Source organism: Macaca nemestrina, chromosome 4, assembly GCF_043159975.1.
Source record: "Macaca nemestrina isolate mMacNem1 chromosome 4, mMacNem.hap1, whole genome shotgun sequence".
Classification (NCBI taxonomy): Eukaryota; Metazoa; Chordata; class Mammalia; order Primates; family Cercopithecidae; genus Macaca; species Macaca nemestrina.
The window spans coordinates 95,251,163-95,277,393 of record NC_092128.1 but is presented as its reverse complement, the minus strand read 5'-3'; the positions used below and the strand labels follow the sequence as shown (position 1 = coordinate 95,277,393).

Below are 26,231 nucleotides of genomic sequence, written 5' to 3'. Positions count from 1 at the left end.
GCAATGCCGAGAAGAATGTATATTCTGTTGATTTGGGGTGGAGAGTTCTGTAGATGTCTATTAGGTCCACTTGGTCCAAAGCTGAGTTCAAGTCCTATATATCCTTGTTTATTTTCTGTCTTGTTGATCTGTCTAATATTGACGGTGGCATGTTAAAGTCTCCCATTATTATTGTGTGGGAGTCTAAGTTTCTGTAGGTCTCTAAGAACTTGCTTTATGAATCTGGGTACTCCTGTATTGGCTGCATATATATTTACGATAGTTAGCTCTTCTTGTTGCATTGATCCCTTTACCATTATGTAATGCCCTTCTTTGTCTTTTTTGATCTTTGTTGATTTAACGTCTGTTTTATCAGAGATTAGGATTGCAATACCTGCTTTTTTTGGCTTTACATTTATATGGTAAATCTTCCTCCATCCCTTTATTTGAGCCTATGTGTGTCATTGCACATGAGATGTGTCTCCTGAATACAGCAGACTGGTGGGTCTTGATTCTTTATCCAATTTGCTGGTCTATGTCTTTTAATTGGGACATTTAGCCATTTACATCTAAGGTTAATATTGTTATGTGTGAATTTGATCCCATCATTATAATGCTAGCTGGTTATTTTGCCCATTAGCTGATTATTTATTAAAAAGGCAGTATCTGCACAGGGGAATAAAGTAAAATGCAAAAGTATAGGGTTTGCCTGTATTTCTTCTTCCCTCTCTCCTTTCTTTCTGGAATTACAAACTACATATATATTAAACATTTTCAGTATGTTTCACATATTCTGTTACCTTTTTTTCATTCTTTCTTTTCTATTAGCTTTTGTTTGAATATTTTCTAATAATCTATCTTTAAATTCACTTATTCCCTCTTCTGTTGTGTCTAGTCTTCTATCAGTGAACTAATTTCAGATACTGTATTCTTGATCCTAAATTGTTCATTTGATTATTTTTTATTGATTTTCTAATACTATTTTACATGTCTTTCCTCCTTTCTATTAAAAATACATTAATAAGTTATTTTCAAATCCTTGTGTATAAACGCTAATAAAAGAACCATTTATGGGACTGCCTCTGTTGTTTTTCTCATGCTTAGTGGCCAGATATTCCTGCCTCTCTGTATATCTAGCAATGTGTACCTCTTTTATCCCTCTACTTGTTATACCGAGAGTGCTAACCTGCTGTGACTTACTATTTCTTTCTTGGAAGCGGAATTCCTCCCCTATTTCTGGGATTCTTTTTAACCTACATTATAGGAATATTGAACTACCATTGTTTTTCCTTATTAAGAGTCTGCTTGGATGTTGCATATTATTGGGTAATTCTTTGCTTTATTTCATTTTTATCCTCAAAAGAGTACAGTAGCACCTTACCTGCTCAAAAGTCATCCAACCATTGCAACTGTTAAGAATAATGAACACGATGATCCTCTGAAATGCCGACATCAATGGCACAAAACCAGCAAATTTTTACTCACACCAGTTTTAAAGAATAAGTATACACACACATACACATATCCCATCACCCTGTGTTGTAGTAGTTAGAACACAGAATTTGACGATAGAACACGTGGCCTAAACCTCATCTGTCATTTGCTAGCAGAGAGACCTTAGATTACTCTGAGTCTTACTTTTCGATTCAAAAGCTGTTGAAAGATAAAACAGTATATTTTAAATTCATAAAGTTGTTAAGACAAAACAGTGTATTTTAAAGACCTTTGTAAACTGTAAGCATGTTATAAGTGCCTTATTATATAGTTTTTAAATCTATAGATCAAAAGCCATAAATTAAACAAACATGGACATAACAGTGTAACAGATACATGGACAATAAACTGACAATCAACAGAATAACATCAAGAAAAGAGTAAAAAACTATTTTAAAAGTACAATAAGAACCCAGGTAAACTACTTAACATAAACTTAAACAGTTCCTACTAATTTCAACAGACCCTGGAGCTATTACTTTAACACAGCAGGAATTAATGTTTACGACAAGTCTGAATCTGAAATAATACCCTGTATATTATTTTTAAGATATAAAAATATATAATGAACATTGGAAAGGCTATAGTAAAAAATGACTAAAATAAAAATTCCAGTTGTATGATCTGCAAGTGGATTAGTTTCTGCTTAAGGACCTTTATACCATGTGATTTTAGCATGAGTAAATATGTAAATAAAATGAAGAATCTGTATCATTGCCCGGGCCTGGTGGCTCATTTGAGGTCAGGAGTTCGAGACCAGCCTGGCCAACAGGGTGAAACCCCTCCTCTACTAAAAATACAAAAATTAGCCAGGAGCGGTGGCACACGCCTGTAGTCCCAGCTACTTGGGAGGCTGAGGCAGAAGAATCACTTGAACTCAGAAGGCAGAGGTTGCAGTGAGCCGAGATTGTGCCAGTGCACTCCAGCCTGGGCGACAAAGCGAGACTTCCTCTCAAAAAAAAAAAAAAAAAAGAATCTGCATCATTAACTCACTCTCACTAGTAGAAAACCTGGTAAAAGGTATTTTTCAGAGGTCTTGGAAGATAACAAGTAATAGACTGTGGCTAAGAAAAAATCACAGAAGAGAGTGAAATCAACATTCTCATAGCGCAAAAACTAAAAGGAACAAGATGGCTCTACAAAGAAAAGGTCAAAGAAGGCATGTGGCATAGATTCTTGAAAGCAAGAGTCATTTGGGGGAACTCTAAAGAAGTGTATACCAGGTTTGTAAAATAGGTAATACATTAAGCTTTAGTATATAATAATTATTTAATAAAAATGGTTGTAAAGTATATTTATCAATGAGTTAAAGAGGTTACTCCATAGTTGACTAGGGAAACAGGCTTAAAATATCAGGCTTATGCAACAAACAACAAAATTTCAAAAAAGCACTACATAAAGGAAGTCAATAACTTAAATGAAAAGTAGGTACACGGTGTAATGTAAAAAAAGAAAATCAGTACCCTGCCATTGTTGAAGATGGAAATAGAATCAGGATCTTTTTCACAGGTCCTGTTAAAACACAACTGTGCAGGTGTGATTTCTCTAAACCTTAAAGGCATTATGCCAAAACTAAGAGTCATTTCATCCTATATTTAAAGTCAGAACAGAAAAGAGAAAAATGGCCTAATTTTTGCATATATTAAGAATTCATTATGTGCTAAGTGTTTTTATTTGCTAACTAAACCTAATGTATATCAACCAAATTCTAAAACAGTAATATCTGAAAATATCTCTGTAAAAACTATTTCCAAAATAATTCAGTAATCTTATGAATAAATCTATTTACCTTGGCAAGTGATTTTACAATAGGATTCTCCATAATTCCCTTGAGGAAAATTAGGTCTATTTCTTCTGCTCCAGTAGATGAGGGCAGCTCTGTAAGGTTTTCCAAGACTTGCTGCATTGCTGCTGAGATAAAAGCAACATAAAAAAACACAAAAAATGTAAATTTCAAGCCGTTGTGAAGTAAAATTATTTTAATAATGCAAATAGACATTAAGAATACTCTTTTGAAAAATAATATTTTAAAAAATGAAATTGTTAAACAGTATGAGTTTCAAATTGACTTCCCAGGAATTAAAAGGAGGATAGATTTTTATATGCAATTTAGACTTTATCAGACTACCTTATACACACTTACAACTTTGCACTTGCTTTATATTTTTCAAATTTAAAAACATTACTCGAGGAAAAAAATAGAAAATTCAAATAGACTTATAAGAAGGAGAAAGTCTAATTTAGGAATCAGAAACTTCCTGCAAGCTCAGAACCAGCTTTCGTTGAATTCTATCAATTAATTAAAAAAGAATTAAAACCAATACTTCACAAACTCCTTCAAAAAAAAAAAGAGAAGAAAAAGAAACACTTTCCAATTCATTCTATGAGACCAATCACCCTGATACTAAACCCAACAACATCACACACACAAAAATTACCGCCAATCTCTCCTAGAAATACAAATGCAAAAATCTTAAACAAAATACTGGCAAACTGAATCCAGCGACATATACAAACAATTGTACATAATGGCCAAGTTCACTTTATCTCAGAAATGCAAGAGCGGTTCAACATATAAAAACTCAATCAATATACTCTATTAATAGAACAAAGAACAAAACCAAATGACATTTCAGACAAAGAAAATCATTAGATAAAACCCAAAACCCTTTCATAATAAAAACATTCACCAAACTAAAAATAGAAGGGAAATTCTTCACTCTGATAAAAGTCTTCTCTATGAAAAACCCACAGCTAGCATCATACTTAATGGTGCTTTTACTCCTAATAAGGAATAAAATAAGGCTGTACACTTTTGGCATTTTTATTCAACTTTGTATTGGAGGTTCTAGACAGGGCTGTTAAGCAAAAAAAGAAAAGAAAAAGAAAATAAAAGGCATCCAGACTGGAAAGCAATAAGTAAAACAATTTATATTTGCAGATCATATTATTTTGTATATGGAAAATCCTAATATACAAAAATTTATTATCACTAGTAAGTGCGTTCACCAAGGTTTCAATATACTAGATTAATACAAAACAATCAATATGTTGTTACACATAGTGTATTTCTATACACTAGTGACAAACCATCCAAAAATGAAATTAAGAAAACCATTCCTTTTATAGTAGCATCAAAACCAATAAAATACTGAGAAATAGATGTAACAGAAGTAGTACAAAATTTGTACAATGAAACTATAAAACATCATTGAAAGAAGACCTAAATAAAGGGAATGACATCCCATGTTCACGGATCAGAGGACTTATTATTAAAATGGCAACAGTTCCCAAATTAACCTACAGGTTTAATACACTCCCTATCAAAATCTCAACTGCCTTTTCTTTTTTTTGTAGAAATTGACAAGTTCATTCCATTCATATGGAAACTCGAAAAAACCCAGAATACTCAAAAGAGTCTTCTAAAAGAACAACAAAGTTGGAGACCCCACACTTCTCAATTTCAAAACTTACTAAAAAGCTACAGTAATCAAGACTGTGTGGAACTAGCATATAGACAGACACACAACTAAACAAGAGGCTAGAAACAAATCCATAAATTTATGGTCAATTGATTCTGACAATATGCCAAGACAATGCAATAAAGAAAAAACAGTCTTTTCAACAACTGGTGCTGGGACAACATATATACATGTAAGAGAGTGATGCTAGACCCCTCCTATTATAATCTTAATTTTATTAGTTTTACCTCTTTTTGATGTTTCTTAGAATAAATCAACAATAAATACAGAAGTTGTTTTTAATATTAACTTTTATTTTTATTAAAATAAAATACAAACACTGTTAAAAGTCAAATTGTACTACTAAATGGCTTATAAATACAGTTTTCTGTTCCATGCTACTCACCCTTCTCCCAACTTACCCTACTCCCAGAAGTAATTTTACTAGGAACTTAATTGTTTCTTCTAATCAGATCTGTTCGTAGTTTCTCTTCTTTCTGGATAATATGCTAATATTGCTACTTTGTGATCGACTCATTTTGGACATTATCTATTTTCTGTTAGAATACTAGAGGTTTCAGCTTTTACCTTCTGTATCTTCAGATTCTCAATTTTTAAAAATAAAATCAATATTGTTTTTCATATGGAACTCTTAAGTTTTTTCCAAATGTTCCAACAAGCTTCTCACATTTTTACCAGTATTTTTCTAAATGTTCAAATCTTTTTCTAATACTCTATCAGACCTATTTCCTGTCTTCTATCCCTGATCTCCCTCACAAAGCATTCTTCTCTTGTATATTAACTTGGACAGGTTCATCTATGGGTGTTTCATGGATTACTGACAATTTTTGAAGGTAAAGAGGCGAACAAGAGGACAATGAGCACTTGACAAAGGAGAAGGAAAACAAGTATTGGACTAAGATGAAGAAAGATGACATAAGAAATAAAGAATATAAACTACACCTACTTTGTAATTTTGCTTAAAGTCAACAGGTTACCTTTAAGTGGGCAGGGAACAATAGAATCAAATTTTAAAAGTATTTTTGTCTTGTGGCTATAAATGTGGTTAGCAGTACTTCTCATTACTTATTTTTCTTTCTTTTGACATTGTACATTTGTCTTTATTTTTAACTTTTATTATGGAAAACTTCAAACATATATGAAGAAAACAGAATATAATAAACCACACAATGATCAGTGCCAACAATTAGCAACTCATGGTCAACCTTGTTTCATACTCCTATGTACTTTCTACCTTATATAACTTTCAAGCAAATTCCAGAAATCCTATTTCAATGTATATGTCTCAAAGATCAGCATTCTTTTTAAACAACATAACCTAAATACTCAATAGTATCAAATTAGCAATACCTAACAAATTAACAGTAATTCCTTAATGTTATCAAATGTTTAGTCAGTGTTCATAACTCCAGTTGTACTGAAGATGTTTTTTAAATGTACCTTCTATATTGATTCTTGAGGTGCTTGCCTTTTTTTTTTTTTTTTTAATTGGTGTTTAAGTCAGTAGAAAAGTGATAGAAATTGTGAAATAGATCTTTGGTTATTTTAAAGATCTTCCTAAGTTGTTACTGATTCTTAATCATATGGAATTTAATCTAGAAATGGATAAACTTGACACATCCCTTGTCCTGGAAATCTCCAATATTATAATGCTGTCAATCATTCTCAAATTAGTTTGTATATTTGGTAGATTGATAGTCAAAATACAATACATAGTTCTTTTTAACTACATTATCCTAAAAGCATATGAAACAATAAAGAAAAACCATGTGAGAAAATTATAACAAATAATGAGAGATGGGCCTAATCCCAATTTAGTAAACGTGATTCTGCAGAGTCCCTCACCAAAATTATGAACAGTGGAATTTGAGCTGGTACCTTCTTACAGAAATCTCTCCTGCTGTTTCTCTGCTTAAAATATGAATAGCTGTCCTTTGGTACCAAAGTCCTTTCTTCCCCAAACTTCAAATAATGTACCTTCATGATTTTTTTTAAAGTAGCAAAATGATTTAGTCCTATAAAATATTAAAACATTAATCTATAATGATTATTCAGCTATCGATAAACACTAGACAACTCTAGCATATGTAAATACTTAATATATAAAATAAGAGGCTCTCTGGAATGGGAGGCTTACAAAGTTAAGACAGGAGCCAGAAAAACAGGGAAGTTTTTCCCATTTACTTAGAGATCGCAGGAAGAAAGGAGAGTCTAAACTCAACAGGTAAGTCACTTACAAAGTTCCACTCCTTCTCAATAATCTCTAGAGGAGATAAATATTTTAATCAGACTCCAGATTCAATAACACATAAATGGGATTCTTTTTTTTTTGTTGAGAGGGAGTCTCGCTCTGTCGCCCAGGCTGGAGTGCAGTGGTGCGATCTTGGCTCATTGCAAGTTCCGCCTCCTGGGTTCACGCCATTCTCCTGCCTCAGCCTCCCGAGTAGCTGGGACTACAGGCGCCCGCCACCACACCCGGCTTATTTTTTCTATTTTTAGTAGAGACGGGGTTTCACCGTGTTAGCCAGCATGGTCTCCATCTCCTGACCTCCAGATCCACTCGCCTTGGCCTCCCAAAGTGCTGGGATTATGGGCGTGAGCCACCGCGCCCGGCCATAAATGGGATTCTCACATGGGCTAGAGAAAAATTAACAGATTTAATCTAGACTCTTCAGTTACAAATATGAATAAAACCATGAATCATCAATCACTTATGAAAACTAGCAGCATGTATTAGACTAACCAAATTCAACAAACAAAAGCATGAACCTCCAGAGAAACAGAATTACCAGGAAATAAAAAGAGAGGGAAAAACAAAAACAAGATTAAATTGTGATACGCAGAAAGATCAAGCTGAAGAATACTCCCATGAAAAAAGGGCGAAGAGCGGCAAAGCATGAGTAAACTGTTATGGATCATGAAAGACCAAAATTTACAAGGTAATCAAATCCGGAAATGAATTAATAAAAGGAAAAGCAAAAGTCATTCAATCAAAAGAGATACATTCAATCAGTAAGTCAATAGAGATACATTCAATCAGTAAGTCAATAAATAGCTGGCTTTTTCGAACGACCAATTAAAATAGACAAATACTCAGCTAGTTTAACCAAGAAAAGACAAGACACGAAGAGTGATGTCAGTAAGATGGCTGACTATAAGTGTCTGGTGCACATTCCTCCGCTTCAAGAAAGGACCAAGGCAATAAATAAACACCTAAGATTTGACTGTAGTGTTTAAGGGAGAGTGCTGAAGTACAGTAGGGAAGTGGAGAGATACCTGTGATGATTGGAAGCCCACAAGGCCAGTGCGGAGGCATCCTGCCTCTGCCATCCCATCCCCCAAACATAGAATGGCCCTCAATCAGGAAGGACTTCTTGCGGGGTTGGGGGCTTGGGTAGGGGAGGAAAGTAATCAGAGGAACCTCAGCAGCCTCCATTCCCACTGCAAACACACGCAATCCTTACTAAAGGAGAATCCACAGTCCTTGCAAGCCCTGAGCCCAGTTTGGGGAGCTGCTGTGAATTTACACAGCTGTAATCCCCCAGACTGGGAGTACAAGATCTGCACTCCTCACCCACCACTTACTCCCTGTGAGCCAAGCTGCTGCAGCATGTCACCCATCATCTTGAGACCAGAACCATTTCTGAAGTACACCATCCACTTTTCCAGCCTAGGAGTTGTTTTCATTCCACTACGTCCACACAGGTGTCTGAATGCCACAACCCCAGCTGCATAGAGCCTGAGCCCAGGATCTGCTGTGACTCTGGTCCTGCAGAGCAAGGAAACCAATCCCTGCTGCCAGCACTTCCGGCCAAACAATCTGGTGGACACACCCAGGGAGAACCCACCCTGGAGCCAGCCACACCATTGTATGCCCTCCCCTGAGCAGCAGAGGTCCCTGAGCAACTGAGTAGCTGACATGTCCCCATGGTGGCTAGATGGTTGCACATCCATGTCCTGAGCCTGAAAAACAGCCTGGCAGGCTAGCCTCTGGTGAAGATGTCCTTGGACTGGCTGCATATTGGCACCTAGGCCCTAAGATACTCCAGGAGGCCTGAACTCAACAAACATGCCCACAGACTGGCTGAGCAGTTGTGCACCCAATCCAGAACCTAAACAACAGACTAGTGGGTTCTTCTCTGGCAGACATGCCCCCAGACTGGTCAAGTGGCTGCACACCATCCCTCAGAACTTGAGAAATAGCCCAGTGGCTCCAACCCAGGTGCTGTGTCTCCAAGCCAGCCAAGCAGGCATGTGCCCATGCCACCAGCCAGAGTAACAGCCCCATGGCCATAATCCCAGCAAGCCAGACACCAAGTTGGTTGCCTCATCACAGCATTCACTCATGTACCCCTGACCTGAGAAACAGCCCAGTGAGCCCACCCCTGGCAGAGCTGCACCATCGCCACCACAAACTCTTGCAGCCTAGGCCACTGACACACTTACAAACATCACTAAAATTGATTACTGCTGAAGAATCTGCAGAGACTGCACTAGTGCGTCTACCTAAAAACAAAGTGAATGCACCCCAGCAACCAATACTCCAAGTTTTTTCACCACCTCCATAAAACTGGAAAAGGCAACTTTTCTACCATATGTGTAGAAATAAATCAATGTAGAGCTACATCGAACATGAAAATACAAAGAAACGTGACACTTCCAAAGGAATACAGTAATTCTCCAATAACAGATCCCAATTATTAGGAAGTATACAAAATATCAGAAAAAATTCAAAATAATAATCTTAAGGAAACTCAGTGAGAAACAAAATACAGATAACACGATTCAACAAAATTAGGAAAAATGATTCATTATTTGAATGAGAAATTCAACAGAGAGAGAGATATTAAAAAACAAACAGAAATCTTAGAACTGAAGAATTCAATGAATGAAATTAAAAGAAAATACAACGAAGAGCATCAACAAAATACTAGACTAGGCAGAAGAAAGAATTTCTGAACTTAGGACAGGTCTGTTGAAATAACTAAGGCAGACAAAAAGAAAAAAAGAATAATTTAAGGAACACCATTAAGTGAACAAATATTCACATTATGAGAGTTCCAGAAGAAAAGAAGGGAAACGTCATAGGAGATATTTAATGAGCTAGTTGTAAAAAACTTTCCAAGTCTTGGGAGATAATGGACATCCAGATCTAGGACGCACAAAAGTCCTCGAATTGACAAAATCCAAACAGTCCTCTCTGGGGCACATTATACTCAAACTGTCAAAAGTCAAAGACAAAGAGTTCTAAAAACAGCAAAAGAAAAGTATCAAGTCATAGACGAGGAAATCAAAACATCACTACAGAGAACCACTCATCCACAAAAATAAACAATAAGAGAATGTAAGAAACAAGGGATATTTTTTAAAGAGAAAAGAAAACAACAAAATGACAGAAGTCCTCACGCATCAACACCACCCTTGGCTGTAAATGGATTGGATTCCTCAATTAAAAAATATAAACTGGCTGAATGGATTAAAAAAAACAAGAGTCAACTACATGTTGCCTACAAGAAACTCACTTCAACTGTGAAGACACACAGAGGAAAAGCAAAGAGATGAAAAAAGATATTCCATGCAAATAGCTACACTTATTTCATTTCAGATAAAACAGTCTTTAAAAGCTGTGAAAAGAGACAAATAAGGACATTGTAGTAAAAGGGTAAATTAAGCAACAGGCTAAAACAATTATAAATACACACAACCCTGGAGCACCAGATATATAAAGCAGATATTATTACATCTAAAAGGAGAGATAGACCCTAATACAATAATAGCTGGAAACCTCAGCATCCCACTCTCTGCATTGGACAGATCACCTAGTCAGAAAATCAACGAGATATCAGATTTAAACTGCACCATAGGCCAATTAGACCTAACATTTCCAGAACATTTCACCCAACAGCTGCAGAATACACATTTTTTCCATCAGCACACGAAACATTTTCTAGGAAAAATAAAGACAAATGTACAATGTCAAAGGAAAGAAAAATAAGTAATGAGAAGTACTGCGAACCACATTTAAGACCATATGTTAGGGCACAAAAGTCACAAATTTTTTTTTTAATCAAAAATAATATCAAGTATCTTATCTGACCACAATGAAATAAAACTAGAAACCAATAACAAGAGAAACATATAAAACTATAAGAAAACATGGAATTTCAACCACATGATCCTGAATGACCAATGAGTGAATAAAGAAATTTAAAAGGAAATTAAAAAAATTCCTTGAAACAAATAAAAATAGAAACACAATATACCAAAACCTGTGAGATGCAGCAAAAGCAGTAGTAAGAGACTAGTTTATAGCAGTAAATTCCTGCATCAAAAAAGGAGAAAGATTGGCCAGGCACGGTAGCTCATCTCTGTAATCCCAGCACTACGGGAGGCCGAGGCAGGCAGATCACGAGGTCAGAAGATCGAGACCATTCTGGCAAATGCGGTGAAACCCCGTCTCTACTAAAAAATACAAAAAAGTTATCCGGGTGTGGTGGCGGGCGCCTGTAGTCCCAGCTTCTCGGGAGGCCGAGGCAGGAGAATGGCGTGAACCCAGGAGGCAGCAGAGCTTGTAGTGAGCAGAGATCGCGCCATTGCGCTCCAGCCTGGGCGACAGAGCGAGACTCCATCTCAAAAAAAAAAAAAAAAAATAGGAGAAAGATTTCAAATAACCTAATGATGCATCTGAAGAAATTAGAAAAACAAAGAACAAACCAAACTCAAAGGTAGTAAAAGGAAGAAAATAAGGATCAGAGCAGAAATTAAAGACTAAAATAATACAAAGTACACAAAACAAGTTTGTTTTTTGAAAAAATAAAATCAACAAGAAAAAAGAGAGCAAATCCAAATAAAATCAGAAACAAAACATGTCACAACTGATATTACAGAAATACAAAGGATCATTGAAGACTATTATGAACAACTATATGCCAATACATTTGAAAATCTAGAAAAAATAGATAATAAATTCCTGGACATATAAAACCTATCAAGATTGAGTCAAGAAGAAATAGAAAACCCGAACAGACCAACAAGGTATAATACAACTGAATCACTAACAAAAAAACTCTCCCAACAAAGGAAAGTCCAGGACTGGATGGCTTCACCACTAAATTATCTTCTCAAACTATTCCAAAAATTGAAGGGGAGGGAATTCTTCTAAACTCACTCTACAAGGCCAAAATAACCCTGATACCAAAACCAGGCAAGGACATCACACAAAAAGAAAACTACAGACCAGTATCCCTACTGAACATAAATGCAAAAATCCTCAACATTATCATCAAACCAAATCCAACAACACGTCAAAAAGATCAAACAACATGATCAAGTGGGATTACAGGGATGCAACGATGATTCAATATACACTAATCAGTAAATGTGACACATGAACACAATGAAAAATAAAAACCACATAATCATCTCAATATATGCAGAAAAAGCATTTCATAAAATTCAACATTCCTTCCTGATAAAAACTCAATAAATTAGGTAGAGAAGAAACGTACTTTAACAAAATAATGGCCATATATGGCAAATCCACAGCTAATAATATCCCACTGAAAGCTGAAAGGCTTTCAGCTTTCCCTCTAAGGACTGGAACAAGACAAGAGTACGCACTCTCACCAGTCTTCTTCAACACAGTACTGGAAATTCCAGCAAGAGTGACAGAAAAGAGAAAGAAATAAAGGGCATCAAAATTGGAAAGGGGGAAGTCAAATTGTTACTGTTTACATACGACATGATCTTACAATATAGAAAAGCCTAAAAGACTCTACCAAAAAAAACTCTTAGAACTGATAAATTCAGTAAGTTTTCAGAATACAAAATCAACACACAAAAATCAGTAGTATTTCTTTACACAAACACCACATATTAAAAATCAAGAAAGCCATTATATTTATAATAACTGAAAAAAAAAACCCTAAGAATAAATTCAACCAAGGATGTGGAGAAAAGAGAACTCTTTTATACTATTGGTGGAAATGTAAACTAGTACAGTCACAATGGAAGACAGTAGGAGATCCCTTAAAATCTACAAATAGAACTACCACATGATCCAGCAATGCCACTACTGGGCATTTATTCAAAGTACAGGAAATCAGTATATTAATGATATCTGTACCACCCCCATGTTTACTGCAGCACTATTCATAATAGTCAACATACAGAATCAATCAAAGTGTCCAATAACAGATAAATGGATAAAGCAAATGTGGTATATATACATAATGGAATACTATTCAGCCATAAAAAGGAATAAAATCCTGTCATGTGCAGCCACCTGGATGGAACTGGAGGACATTAAGTGAAATAAATCAGGAACAGAAAGTTAAACATCACATGTTCTCACTCTTATGTGGAAGCTAAAAAAGATGATCTTACAGAAGTAGAAAGTAGAAAAGAGGTTACTAGAGGCAGGGAAGAATGGGAGAAAGGGTAGAAAGATGTGATAAAGGACGCAAAATTACAGCTAGATATGAGGAGTAAGTTCTAGTGTTTTATAGCACCATAAGGTGACTGTAGTTGACAATATTATACATTTTCAAATGGCTGAAGAGAGGATGTTCGAATGTTCCCAACACAAATAAATGAAAAATGTTTGAGATAGTGGATATGCTAATTATCTTGATCTGATCACTAAACAGTGTATGTACTGAAACATCACTAAGTACCTGATAAATATGTACAATTATTATATGTCAATAAAAAAAAGGCAAGACACAAGTAACATTAGAAATGAGATGAGGAAATTAGGTACCGAGATTTTTAAATCTCTTTTAAGAATATAATGAACAACTTTATTTTAAAAATCTAGTCAAGTAGATGATTTTCTAAAAAAAAGTCAATTATCAAAGAAAGAAGTAAAAAACAAAAATAGATCAAATAGAAGAAACTGAAAGGTTTCCAAGGGTCCTCTCTTTAAAAAAAGGCATGAGATCTGGATAGACTTAAGAATAAATTCCATCAAAGCTTTAAGATAGACATAATTCACATTTTTAAAACAAAACAGAAAAGACTGAAAGCTTTCCAATTTCTACATAGACTTCAAAACTCAGTTAAAAAATTATAATGTGATTTAATATAATATCATAGAATAACGAAAAAACCCAAACTCATCTCAATGCTTAAGATATATCAGATAGGGCCGGGCGCGGTGGCTCAAGCCTGTAATCCCAGCACTTTGGGAGGCCGAGACGGGTGGATCACGAGGTCAGGAGATCGAGACCATCCTGGCTAACACGGTGAAACCCCGTCTCTACTAAAAATACAAAAAAAAACTAGCCGGGCGAGGTGGCGGGCGCCTGTAGTCCCAGCTACTCGGGAGGCTGAGCCAGGAGAATGGCGTGAACCCGGGAGGCGGAGCTTGCAGTGAGCTGAGATCCGGCCACTGCACTCCAGCCTGGGCGACAGAGCGAGACTCCGTCTCAAAAAAAAAAAAAAAAAAAAAAAAAAAAAAGATATATCAGATAGAATTCAAATCCCAATTCCGATGGAAAAATCTTACCTTAGTAAAAATAGAAGGAAATAAGAGTCATTTTATACCAGGTTCTATAGGAAGCATCACATTTAATCAAGAAATGTCAGAAGCTTTACTACTGAAGTCAGGGACTAGACAAGAATGCCCACTACGATGACTACTTTTCAAACTTTAAGTTTTAAGTAATGTAGTAAGACATAGCATTTTAAGAAATGCAGATGATATAAGTGCATTCTCAAGGAATTGCAGAAAGGTCTGAAGAAATCAGTGAAAAAATTAATGAAGTTATTTATGAGAGTTTGGCTGACTATACACAAGAGCAACACAGAAGAAATCAACAGTTTTCCTAAATAACAGTAATAACCAAATAAGGCTAAAATGTTCAGACAGGTATGAAAGTCATTAAAATTATGCTGAGACATTTAAAATAAATTAATTAAATGGAGAGAACCACATTCTGAGGTAATAAGATTCAATACTGTAAAAATGCCAATTCTCTCCAAATTATTCTTTTAAAAAAATGAATAAATTCTAATAGAAATCCCAAAAGTATTTTGGGTAAATTTATCCTAAAATTTACCTGAAAGGGAAAGTATGTAAAACTAGCCAACATGATTTTAAGGAAAGCATAAATGTAACGGAGGTACCTGCTATTAACTGTAAAAACACTGTATATTCAAATAGTGCAGTATTGTCCTAGGAACAGACAAATCTTCAGAGTAGTCGAATGAAACAATATACAATAAAGGTGACATTTCAAATCAGTGGGCTAGGGTTCAGTAAAATATGTTAGATTGACTACCTGAGTTTATATTTTCTCTTCCCAATTTATATTAAAACAGCAGTAAAGTATTAATGAAGGCAAAAAACCACATGAACAAAGGGAAGAGCTAAAGAGAAACACTGGACAAAAATATTCAAAAGTATTTCAAAGCTTAAAAATGGTAGGAGTAGAAACAAACACAGCAAAGGAAGCAGTAAATTCTACCTCGTAAATATTTCTAGAATCTAGAATCTATCAGTTTATTTCCATCACCCCCTAATGAGTCCTTGCCATTATCATATCGTACCCAGACTACACCAACAGCCTGGTATCTACATATAACCCATGAGAAATTAATTAAAATGTGATTTTATGGCTTATAAGCATTTTAATATACTGCTAGATTCAATTTGCACCACCCCCACAGCGTCAGACATACCACTATTATCCCAGCCGTGATGCAAAATCCTCCCTGCACTTACCACCATCTATACACAACCACCTTTGCATACCTAATTCACACTCATCCTTTAAGGGCAAAATATCAATGTCCCTAACTGCCCTAATTAGGATAACTTCTCCTAATACATACTTTCATAGTACTCTATACTCCATAATTCTGATAAACCTATATAAATTTGTTGGTATTTAATGTACAACTTCCTTTCTAAACCCTAAGTCTTGTGAGTGCAGAAATCATCTTTGCATCCTCAACAACTAGGCCACATTTGGGACATTATTACTTCTTGGTGGCATAGTTCCACAGTCACAAAAATGTTACATTTTTCTGTTACCAAAATCAAAAATAGTTTTAAATGTATATATTACTATTTATAAATAAAATTGTGTAATACTTGGAAGCAGTAAAAGGTGATATTGTTTACAGAGTAGTACTCTTAAAGCTATCAACTTCCCATGAATTGCATAACAAGGCATAAAGATAGAAGTGGTATCTTTAGTCTACTAAAATGGCAAGCTTTTACGGTCTTCTTGCCTATAAATGTATTTCTAGCTCTTTACAATACAGTCCATTATGTAAAGCAATTGTAATAAAAGTGGTATTTATTCGCCTATATTCTGTCCCAGAAGTTTTCTGTAACAACTGGTTTACAAAAGCATTTCTACCCAGGTTTAGAACTGTAAGTAAATGAGCTATTCTTAATATACTAGGCCGTGCCTATTTTAATATTAAAAATCCTTTTGTAACCACATTAGGTGATAGGTTCACACCCAAGTAATTCAACAAACTGAATTTCCATTGAAGACATGACAGCTAAATTAAGCATTCATAAGATGTTAAAAATTACTTCTGTTCTTATATTTTACAGATAAAATAATTATTTTACCAGATCCATGTTGCATAACTTACAGTATCCATGAAATGAAAAACAAAATCTCATTCTATGCATTATTTGGAAAGATTTAAGCATATTCTTAAAGGAAGCACTTAAAAGTCATCTGCACTATTTCTAATGTTTTTGCAATACAGCAGCAACATTCTTTTGTAAAGTACATTTCCAAGAGATGACATAGAAAAAGAACTGATTGAAATTTCATTTTCTTAAGATTAAATTTTGATGCAACTATTTTCACATACTGATTTGACCATAACCAGAGTTCATTTAAAACATTAGTTAAATCAATAAAAATACTTTTCCATAAAATGACAATGTGCTGTCCAAACCTTCCCTCTCAAACTACTATCTTGAAACTGTAATTTAGTATTATTATATTGAATCAAAGAAGCAAAGTAGGACTCTGTGCACAGCTAATTCCATAGGTATTTACTCAGAGGTAGACGCTAGGCAGACGTGTTGTTAGATGTTGAAGAAAATATATGGACAAACTATTTGTTCTCCAAAAACTCAATTTATTAGAGTAGACCAAAATGTATAAACACATGTTATGAAACTGGTGATAAGATCATCATGAAGTAATCACAGAAAAAGGTGATACAGCACAGTGGTAAAGGACCTGCATTCTACCACTTACCTAGTCCTGAAAACCTGGGTAAATTACTTACCCTCCTAAAGCGGGTTTCTTTCACCTGTTAAATGGGGGAATGACAATGGTATCTAACTCACAGGGTTGTTATTGCTAAATAATACATGGAAAACTCCTAGAACACTACTTCCTACTGCATTATTAGTATTGTGGAAATACGGGAAAGCAGTTAACTCTTTATTTGATGGGTTTGGCAGGGTGTTAAGATGAGACACATGGGGAGAAACCACTGGAAGTATCCTAGTGGAAAAAAGCAAACCGAATTCATCTTAAAAACACTGAATTTATGACAGTATTTAAAGCCTTAAAACAAATGTAGAGCTGAATTTCCTAAAGCATTCCTAGAGAAAATCCAAGCTTGGAGTCAACAACAACAAAGTGCAGGCACAGTGGAGGGGCAGTCATTCCGGGCCATTAAGGAATCCCATATAGAAGAGCACACATTTTGGCCTGACTAAATACCACAAACTTCTTTCCAAAGACAGTGGGGGTTTATTCTCTTTGGGGAGGGCTCTGAATGGAGACGAGGGAGCCTGAAAAAAAAAAAAAAAGAGTAGAGGCTGAGGTAGATCTGGTTCTTTGTAAAGGATACTAGAGGAGACAGGATGGAGGAAGGGAGATTGCCTAGGAGTGAACGCACTAAAGCAGGGTGTTTCAAACAGGAAACCACAGGCATTTAGAGAGAAAAAAATTCCTTTATTCATCAAATGCCTGTTGTCTTCCATAGGTGTTATAACAACCAAAAGTTCCCCTTACTACATTTCCCAATAACTCTAGGGGTGGTGCCACTTTCTTCTCTTCTGTCCTCCCATTGTAGCCTTACCCTAAAAAGTCCAATATCCAGAGTATTCTTCCTTCTTAATTTAGTTATTTTCAGGGCTCCCACCTGCTCTCTGCCTATAAATCTGAAGCAGCAGTCTGCCTGAGGACAAACCCACCACTTACTCAGTGCCTGACCATGGCCTCCCATTCCAGGTAGAAGGCTGGTGGGAGGAGGGGAGGAGCAGCCTCCACAAATACAGAGGAAATCCTCATCAGATACATATTCTGAATCATCATCCTAGTCCTTCATTTATAAACAAAACCTAGCAATTGTATCACCAGGCATTTGAAGAAAACATCAGTGATAGTGGGTAAAACTAAACAAACTAAACTGGGGGAAAAACAGATGGTGCTGAGAATAGAAGAGAATTTTAACATTTTATTTTTGTTAGCATTCTGAGAGACATGTGAGACGCTCCTGCATTCATAAAAGAAAAAGTCACTAAAAGGGAGCAAAGGAGCAACCAAAAAATAAGAAAGTTCCTGGCACTTAAAAACATTATTGTCAAATTTAAATCTAAGGTTGGCCATGCTGCCTCACACCTGTAATGCCAGCACTTCAGGAGGCTGAGGTGGGAGGACAGCTTAAGGCCAGCAATTTGAGACCAGCCTGGGCAAGAGAGCAAAATCTCGTCTCTACAAAAAGAAAATATAAATAAGTTAATTAGCTGGGCATGGTGGCACGTGCCTGTAGTCCCAGACACTTGGGAGGCTGAGACAGCAGAATCACTTGAACTGAAGAGTTCAAGGTTATAGTGAGCTGTGATTGTGCTACCGGGTTTCTTAAAAAAAAAAATTAAAATTAAAATGTAAAAGCAGACTAAATGATGGAATAAAGTTGAAACTGCTAATCCAGAAAATCAAGTCAAGTTAATCTTCCAAATGTAGAACAAAGATGAAAAATATGAGAGTGAAGTTAGAACCCAGAAGCAAATCCAACACTACCTATTAAGAGTTTCATAAGACAAGAATAGAATAAGTGTGAGGAAATCGTTGAAGAAGTAACAGAAGAAAATGTATTTGAGTTTAAATGACATAGAAAACTTTAGAATGAAGGGGTCTACCATGTGCAGAGCAGATGGAATGAAAATGGCCCAAATCTAGAAACACTAAGTGAAACTGCAGAATATTTAAAACACAAAAAGTAGGGATTTCCAGAAAAAAAGGTGTTAATGTTAAAGGAACAATAATCAAACCTGCATGACATTTATTACTGATAGTACTGAATACCAGGAGATAATGGAGTAGATGCCAAAGTTCTGATGAAAAGCAAGTAAAAAAACCTTTACATATAACATTTTAAAAAATCCATTATAGGTTCACACATATGTATATAAACATGTGTATGTATGTGTATATAAACACACATGTATGTGATAAAAGACGTAGTCTAATTATACTGAAATATTTAAAAATCAAAAAACAAAAACGATCTTCTCCCCTAAAGAAGTCTCTTTCTAGCGTTTTAGACAAATTTACACAAAATTTTCAGACAAAATTGAATACATCAATATTTACATGAATGCAATTGTTTTATTTAATAAAATCTTAGTGATTTTTCCATATTGAAGCTCATTCTTTTAGAGACACCTAGTACTTCATTGTATGCATGCATAAAAATTTATCTAGTCTGTCCTCTACTGAAAGACATACAGGCTGCTTCCATTTTTGCAGTTGTAATTAGTGTGGCAATCAGCATCCAAAAACAAATACATATACACACACGATATATATATATGTGTGTATATATATGTTCAGAGAGAAATATATATATATACACACACACACACACACACAAGCAAGTAAATACTAAGAGCTAAAAGTAGAATTGCTAGATCAAAGGATACATGATTTTTCAACTGTCAGATATTGTCATACTGTCCTTTAAACAGGTTGTAGCAATGACATTTTCATTAAGAGGGCTTCATTTCATTATATGTTAAAATAATAATAATGAATTGCCTCATAAAACACTCCAGTATAAATGCTGAGGACATGTGTGGCAAAAGGAGTGATTAAAATAGAGTAAAAACTAAATTCTGAATTCTAATCTCATTTTCCCCAATGTAGTATTTTTAAAAAATCCAACCACACATTTATCTCCTTACTTGAAAAATATAAATGACATTGACGCAACTCATAAGGTTATACAGGTTGAACATCTCTAATCCAAAAATCTGAAATGCTCCAAACTCCAAAATTTCTTGAACACCAACATGACACCACAAGTGGAAAATTCCACACCTGACCTCATGTGACAGGTCATAGTCAAAACTTTGTTTCACGCACAAAATTAAAAATACTATATAAAAGTACTTTCATGCTATGTACATAAGGTGTATATGAAGCATAAATGAATTTTGTTTAGACTTGGGTCTTCTCCCCAGACAACTTATTATGTATTTGCAAATATTCCAAAATCCAGAAAAATCCCAAATCTGAAACACTTCTGGTCCCAAGCATTTCAGATTAGGGATACTCAACCTGTATAATAAAAGTAAACAGGCCAAGAGCAGTGGCTCATTCCTATAATCCCAGAACTTTGGGAGGCTGAGGCAGGAGGATTGCTTAAGCCCAAATTCAAGACCAGTCTGGGCAACAGAGCAAGACCCCATCTCAAAAAACAAAACAAAACAAAAAACCTAATTAAATGGCTACTTTACAAAAAACATAAATGCTATTCTGTTTTATCTATATTCTGCAACTCATCAACCATGTCTTTGTGACTATACTAATTTTTCAAAGTGTCAACGAAAAACTAACCTCAACAACAAATGCTAGAATATGAAAAGCCAGAGCTCAAAATATGAAGATAGTACTTAAATTCACTTTGACATAGTATCTCAAGGCCTCTTCTATCACCTATAAAATCATTCTATTCTTAAAAGAACTGTGGAAGATAAATTATTTCCATTTATTGCCACAGTGTCTTGGAGTCTGTTTCCTTTTAAAATCTATGAAGGTTGTAATTAGGGTAAAATATTTCCAGCAGAAAATATTTGATTCATAAGATGATTTAAAGAATTAAGAGTAATTGCTAATAAGTTTCATTCATAGTAATTCTTAACTATATGCATTAAAGAAATCTTGTAACTTGAAATGCACGTGTTAAAGTTATAAAAAGATATTGTTTAATGTGACACAGACTGAAATGGCTTACTAGGAAAGAAATCCATGATAAAAAGTACAAACTAATATATAAGGTATGGGATTTTAAAAGATGAAATGTTCTATATAAGGAGATTATCTTTGGGTTGACAAATCCATGACTTCAGAAATGATGTCAAGCATGTTTTGCCTAATAAAATCTTTTATATAAGGGTGCTTAATTTTATTTGGTAAAATGGTTTTCTTTATTCCCTTTGAATTTGTATAGAAACTTCTAGAAATCCTCATGATGTCGACTTTCCATATACATAGCTGATATCTTGGGCAATCCATTTGTTAAATTATTCTTTTATTACACAGGTATACATAAATTAATTTTGTAAAAAATTTCCAGTATTACTGGATAGAGACAAGAGTCTTCTTAACTCGGCCAGCTTTCCATCTCTGCTCTTTCCCTAGGGATAATGCCTGTTACACTTTGTTTTTATGTCTCTACAGACCTATTCCTATATATTTACATATTTGTACTTTTAGAAAATATGCAATATTGTTATGCATGCTTCATTTCTATAAATACTTATATATATCTAAAACATAATATGCTACTATATTTATATAAGTAATATCTTACTATATTAGTGATATATGAAACTTGCTTATTTTCCCACAGAAAAATGTATTTTGGAGAACTTTTCAGGTTAGTACATATGAAACCATGTTATTCTTTTAGCTGTTGCAGATTCATAGGATGAGTGTAGTTCATTTAGCTTCTGAGAAACATGGCAGTTGTTTCTATTTTTCCCATGTCTTCAAGAAATGCTGCAGTGAACATCCTAATGAATTGCATCATTAGAAACAATATTGCCCATATCACAATGATTTCTTTCACTTGATAATTAAGTTGTGACTATGAAAGTTTAGTAATATTAAAACATTGAAAATCTTTTATTAAAAACATTACTCAAATTCTGATAATACTGGCATGAAGAGATCGACAGTTCCCCTCTGCAAAAAGCAAATATAAAACTGGACATCATCATCAAAGACAGCCTTTTAAGGGTGCTGAAAATTGCCCAAAGACCGTTAGAAAAATGAGGCACATTTATTCTTGCAAAACTGCTACAGCTTGAGGTAAGAGCAGTGTGACTCTGTGGCCTTCTTGCCTAGGGCTGTCCCCATATACCTCCCCAGGGTCCCAGCTCAGTTGGTGGTAACTGAAGCTTTATCAATGCTATGGCCTAGGCATTTGTGTCCCTCCCAAATTTATATGCTAAAACCCTGATTCCCAGTGGGATGGTATTTGGAGGTGGAGTCTTTGGGGAGGTGATTAGGGTTAGAAAAGGTCATGAGGGTGGAGCCCCCATCTTGGCAGGAATGCCCTTATCAGAAGCTGAAAGGACCAAAGCTCACTCTCTCCACCATGTTAGGGTATAGTGTGCTTACTTCCTCTTACTGAAATTCTTTTTAGGTTTTACTTTCTACCAAAATTTAGTAAAACTTTGAGATGGTTTGGGACCACTATTATTTCAAATATTTTTTCTCTCTCTCTCTTTCCTTTCTGTCTGAAACTCCCATTACATGTACATTGGAATGTTTGACATTGTCCCACAGGTGCCCAAGGCTTTGTTCCCTATTCTTATAAATCTCTTTTCTTTCTCTTGTTGGAACAAATACTTTTTATTGATCTTCATATTTTCTCTGCCATCTTAAATCTGTTGAGCCTATCCAATGAAATTTTCATTTCAAATACTGTGCTTTTCAAATCTAAAATCTCTACTTGGTTCTTTTTGAGTTTGCTTCTTTACTGAGATTCTCTATTTATTGTGTCCTGTTAGCATCTTGTTCATGTATTTTTCTTTTTTCTTTTCTTTTTTTTTTTCTTGAAAGAAACAGGATCTTTACTGCCCAGGCTAGACTGATGTGGCTATTCACAGGTGTGATCACAGCCTTGAACTACTGGGCTCAAGTAATCCTCCCGCCTCAGCCTCCTGTGTAGCTAGGACTACAGGCACATGTCACCATGCCCAGACTATATTTTCCTTTAATTCTTTCAGCATATTTTAAATAGCCAATTTGAAGTCTTTATTAAATCCAACACTGAGCCCAGTCAGAGTCAGTTTTATTGACTATTTTTCCTGATGATGAGGCACATTTTCCTGGTACTTCTTTTCTTTGCCATGTCTAGCAGTTTGGGGTTGAATATGGAACCCTTAACAGTAATTCTAGATTTATTTATTTATTTTCAGAGTTATTGAGTTTTTAAATAATTGTTCTGGACTTACACTGCAGAATTGGTTTCCCTCCAAGGTATGCTGTCAGGACATCGGTTTAACATTTTAATTCTTATTTTTATATTTTAGTCTCTCTCTCCTGGGGTTGTACCTATGTCTGTAAAGCTTAATGATGGACCAATATTGTGCCCCAACAGCAATTTGAGTCAATGCTGTGGCCAAATCAGCAAAGGCTATGTTCAAAAACCTCAAGTTTATAAGACTTCACTCTCAGTGAGTTGAGTTGTGATGGACTGGGAAATGCATTCAAAATTGCAGCCAGTTCTCAAGTCCCCATCAGCTTTCACTTTTTTCCAGGTTCCCTTGGGTCTCCCTATGTGGAGAGCTCATCTTAACCCTTCCATGGCTCTCTCATTTCTAGGATTTCCCTACCAAATTCCTGCTGGGCCACAATGTCAAATTAGCACAGCAGCAGGTTTTCTCTATTTGTTTCCAACCAAATCCACCACTTTTCACCAGCAAAGTCACAGGTTTAGTTTGTGTGTCTTCTCTTTCCTTTCTAGCCTGAATCAAGTCACCCCACAACTCTTGGGCAGCAAAACTGCTGGTTTTCTCAGCTAGTCCTAATCTCACTGTCTCAGTTAATTCAGGCTGCTATGACAAAAATATCACAGCCTGGGTAGCTTAAATGACAGAAATTTATTTCTCACAGGTCTGAAGGCCGGGGTCCAAGATCAAGGTGCTGGCTCACTTCCTAGTTTGCAGAGGGATGCCTTCTTACAGTATTAGTCTGTTCTCATGCTGCTATGACCCAAGACGGGGTAATTCATGAAGAAAGGCGGTTTAATTGACTCACAGTTCCACATGGCTCCCCAGCCTCAGGAAATTTACAATCGTGGTGGAAGACATCTCTTCACAGGGCGGCAGGAGAGAGAATGAGTGCCAGCAGGGAAAATACCAGATGCTTATATAACCATCAGATCTTGTGAGAACTCACCTACTATCACGAGAACAGGAAACCACCCTCATGATTCAACTACCTCCCACCAGGTCCCTTCCATGTCATGTAGGGATTATGGGATTAAAATTCAAGATGAGATTTGGGTGGGACATAAAGCCAAACCATATCACCCACCTTCCTCCACTACACAGGATTGAAAACTAGGGGACTTATTTTCTGGAGAGAGTAAGATAAGAGGTACCTGTCAACCAAAGACAATGAAATAATATGGAAGACAGGATTATTAAATGCTGATGCAAACCCCTCCGCCTGATTCTCCCTCTTGACTATCTGAAGCCTTCAGCTTGGTCTTTACCTTCCAGGCAGATGTGAAGTCTTCTTCATACTCTACAGAATATGACCAGTCAACAAGAAAGACACAGACATGAAGATCAGGTATTACCCCCAAATAACCCAGCTACAAACTAGCTACAGTGACATTCAACATGAAATCAGAGCATCAAGATTTTAGCCCCTGACTCTTAATGAGCTAAGAATCTTGGGATACTGGACAGCTGAGAAAAGCCTAGTAAATGAAAGAGATTAAAATAAATAGGTAAAAATTACTCAGGTTGAAAAAGCAACAGTCATAAAAATTATCAAAGAAAAAGAAGAATATTGTACTCATGAAACTAGAATAAGACAGTTATAGAGGAAACAAAAGCGCTCTTAGAAAATAAAAATACAAAAGCAGAAAGAAAAAATTCAATGGAAATCATGGAAGGTAAATACGGGGAAATACCACAAAATGTAGAAAAGCACAGGAGTAGAAAAATAAAAGAAAATTAGAGAACCCAAATAGAGGGCATCTAAACCAGATGGGTTTTGGAAAGAAATGAGAGAGAAAATGGAGGGGAGAAAAACAATAATGAAATATTTAACATTTTCCAGAAATGAAAGATGTAAGTTGCTGGAATAAATGGTACACTGAGCACCCAGCAAAACAGATGAAAACAGACTCATATTAAGATATTTTGTTGTGAAATATCAGAATACTGAGAAAAAAGAAAAAAATAACATGTCAAGAATCAGGAATGATTTTGAACTGCTCAATGATGACATCTAAAGACAGAAGATGATGCAATGATGCCTTTAAAAACATTTCCCCCCAGGAATTCTTTACCCTGCCAAACTATCAATCAAGTGTGAGGATAGTTAAAAATAATTTTCAGTCTTGCTCACAAGGTTTCACAAAATTAACCTACCACAAACACTGTTCCTCAGAAAGATTAAAAACAAAAACAAAAAGACATGCTGCTCTCTAAGCATGAAACAAGCAAAACATAAAGAGGGAGATAGAGAATACAGGATCTAGAAGGCCCAACTCATGAAAAAGGCAAAGATGATTTCCGAGAAGATTGGTGACATGTGTACACCAGCTACAGAAAATGAATCTGTATTCAGCTTAGAAGGCTCCAGGAGTGACATCTTCAAGAAAATGAAGTTGACAAATCTGAATCAACACACTGAAAGTTGATTTTGAAAACAAGCACAGATTTGGGGGTTGAATTATAGCCATATAGTATAGTATATACAAAAAACGAAGCAAATAAATTAAGTCTGAGAAAATGAAAATACAGGAATAGAGAATATTAACTACAATTTACTAATGGATCTGCTAACAAATACTAATCTAATCAAAATTACAAATATAATCAGGTGAAAGAACTGAGGGATTGGAAGAGTATATGATATGTATATGTGGTGAGGGAAAATGAAAAGAGCTAAATCCTCATCCTCCACAATGGTTAAAACCAAAGAAATCAAGAATCAGCAACATAAGCACACCATTTACTGACATACCAAAAGAATCAGCTAAAAATGTTCAATGTAGTAGCCTCCTGGGAGGAAGAAACAGAAATAGAAT

General features: G+C 35.4%; 1 protein-coding gene across 9 annotated transcripts in view; it reads right to left on the bottom strand.

The window, feature by feature from the left end:
- Positions 1-26,231, bottom strand: part of PALS2 (protein associated with LIN7 2, MAGUK p55 family member) — a 109,382-nt gene that overhangs the window by 57,465 nt on the left and 25,686 nt on the right. For 5 of the 9 annotated variants that reach the window (XM_011731180.3, XM_011731183.3, XM_011731182.2 and 2 more), the window contains one exon: positions 3,263-3,381. In XM_011731180.3, the coding sequence (XP_011729482.1) occupies positions 3,263-3,379 (117 nt within the window). In that variant the 5' untranslated portion in view covers positions 3,380-3,381. Of the gene's footprint in view, positions 1-3,262; positions 3,385-26,231 lie in introns of all 9 variants that reach the window. The other 4 variants (XM_011731181.3, XM_011731179.3, XM_071094940.1 and 1 more) reach the window with 1 other exon arrangement.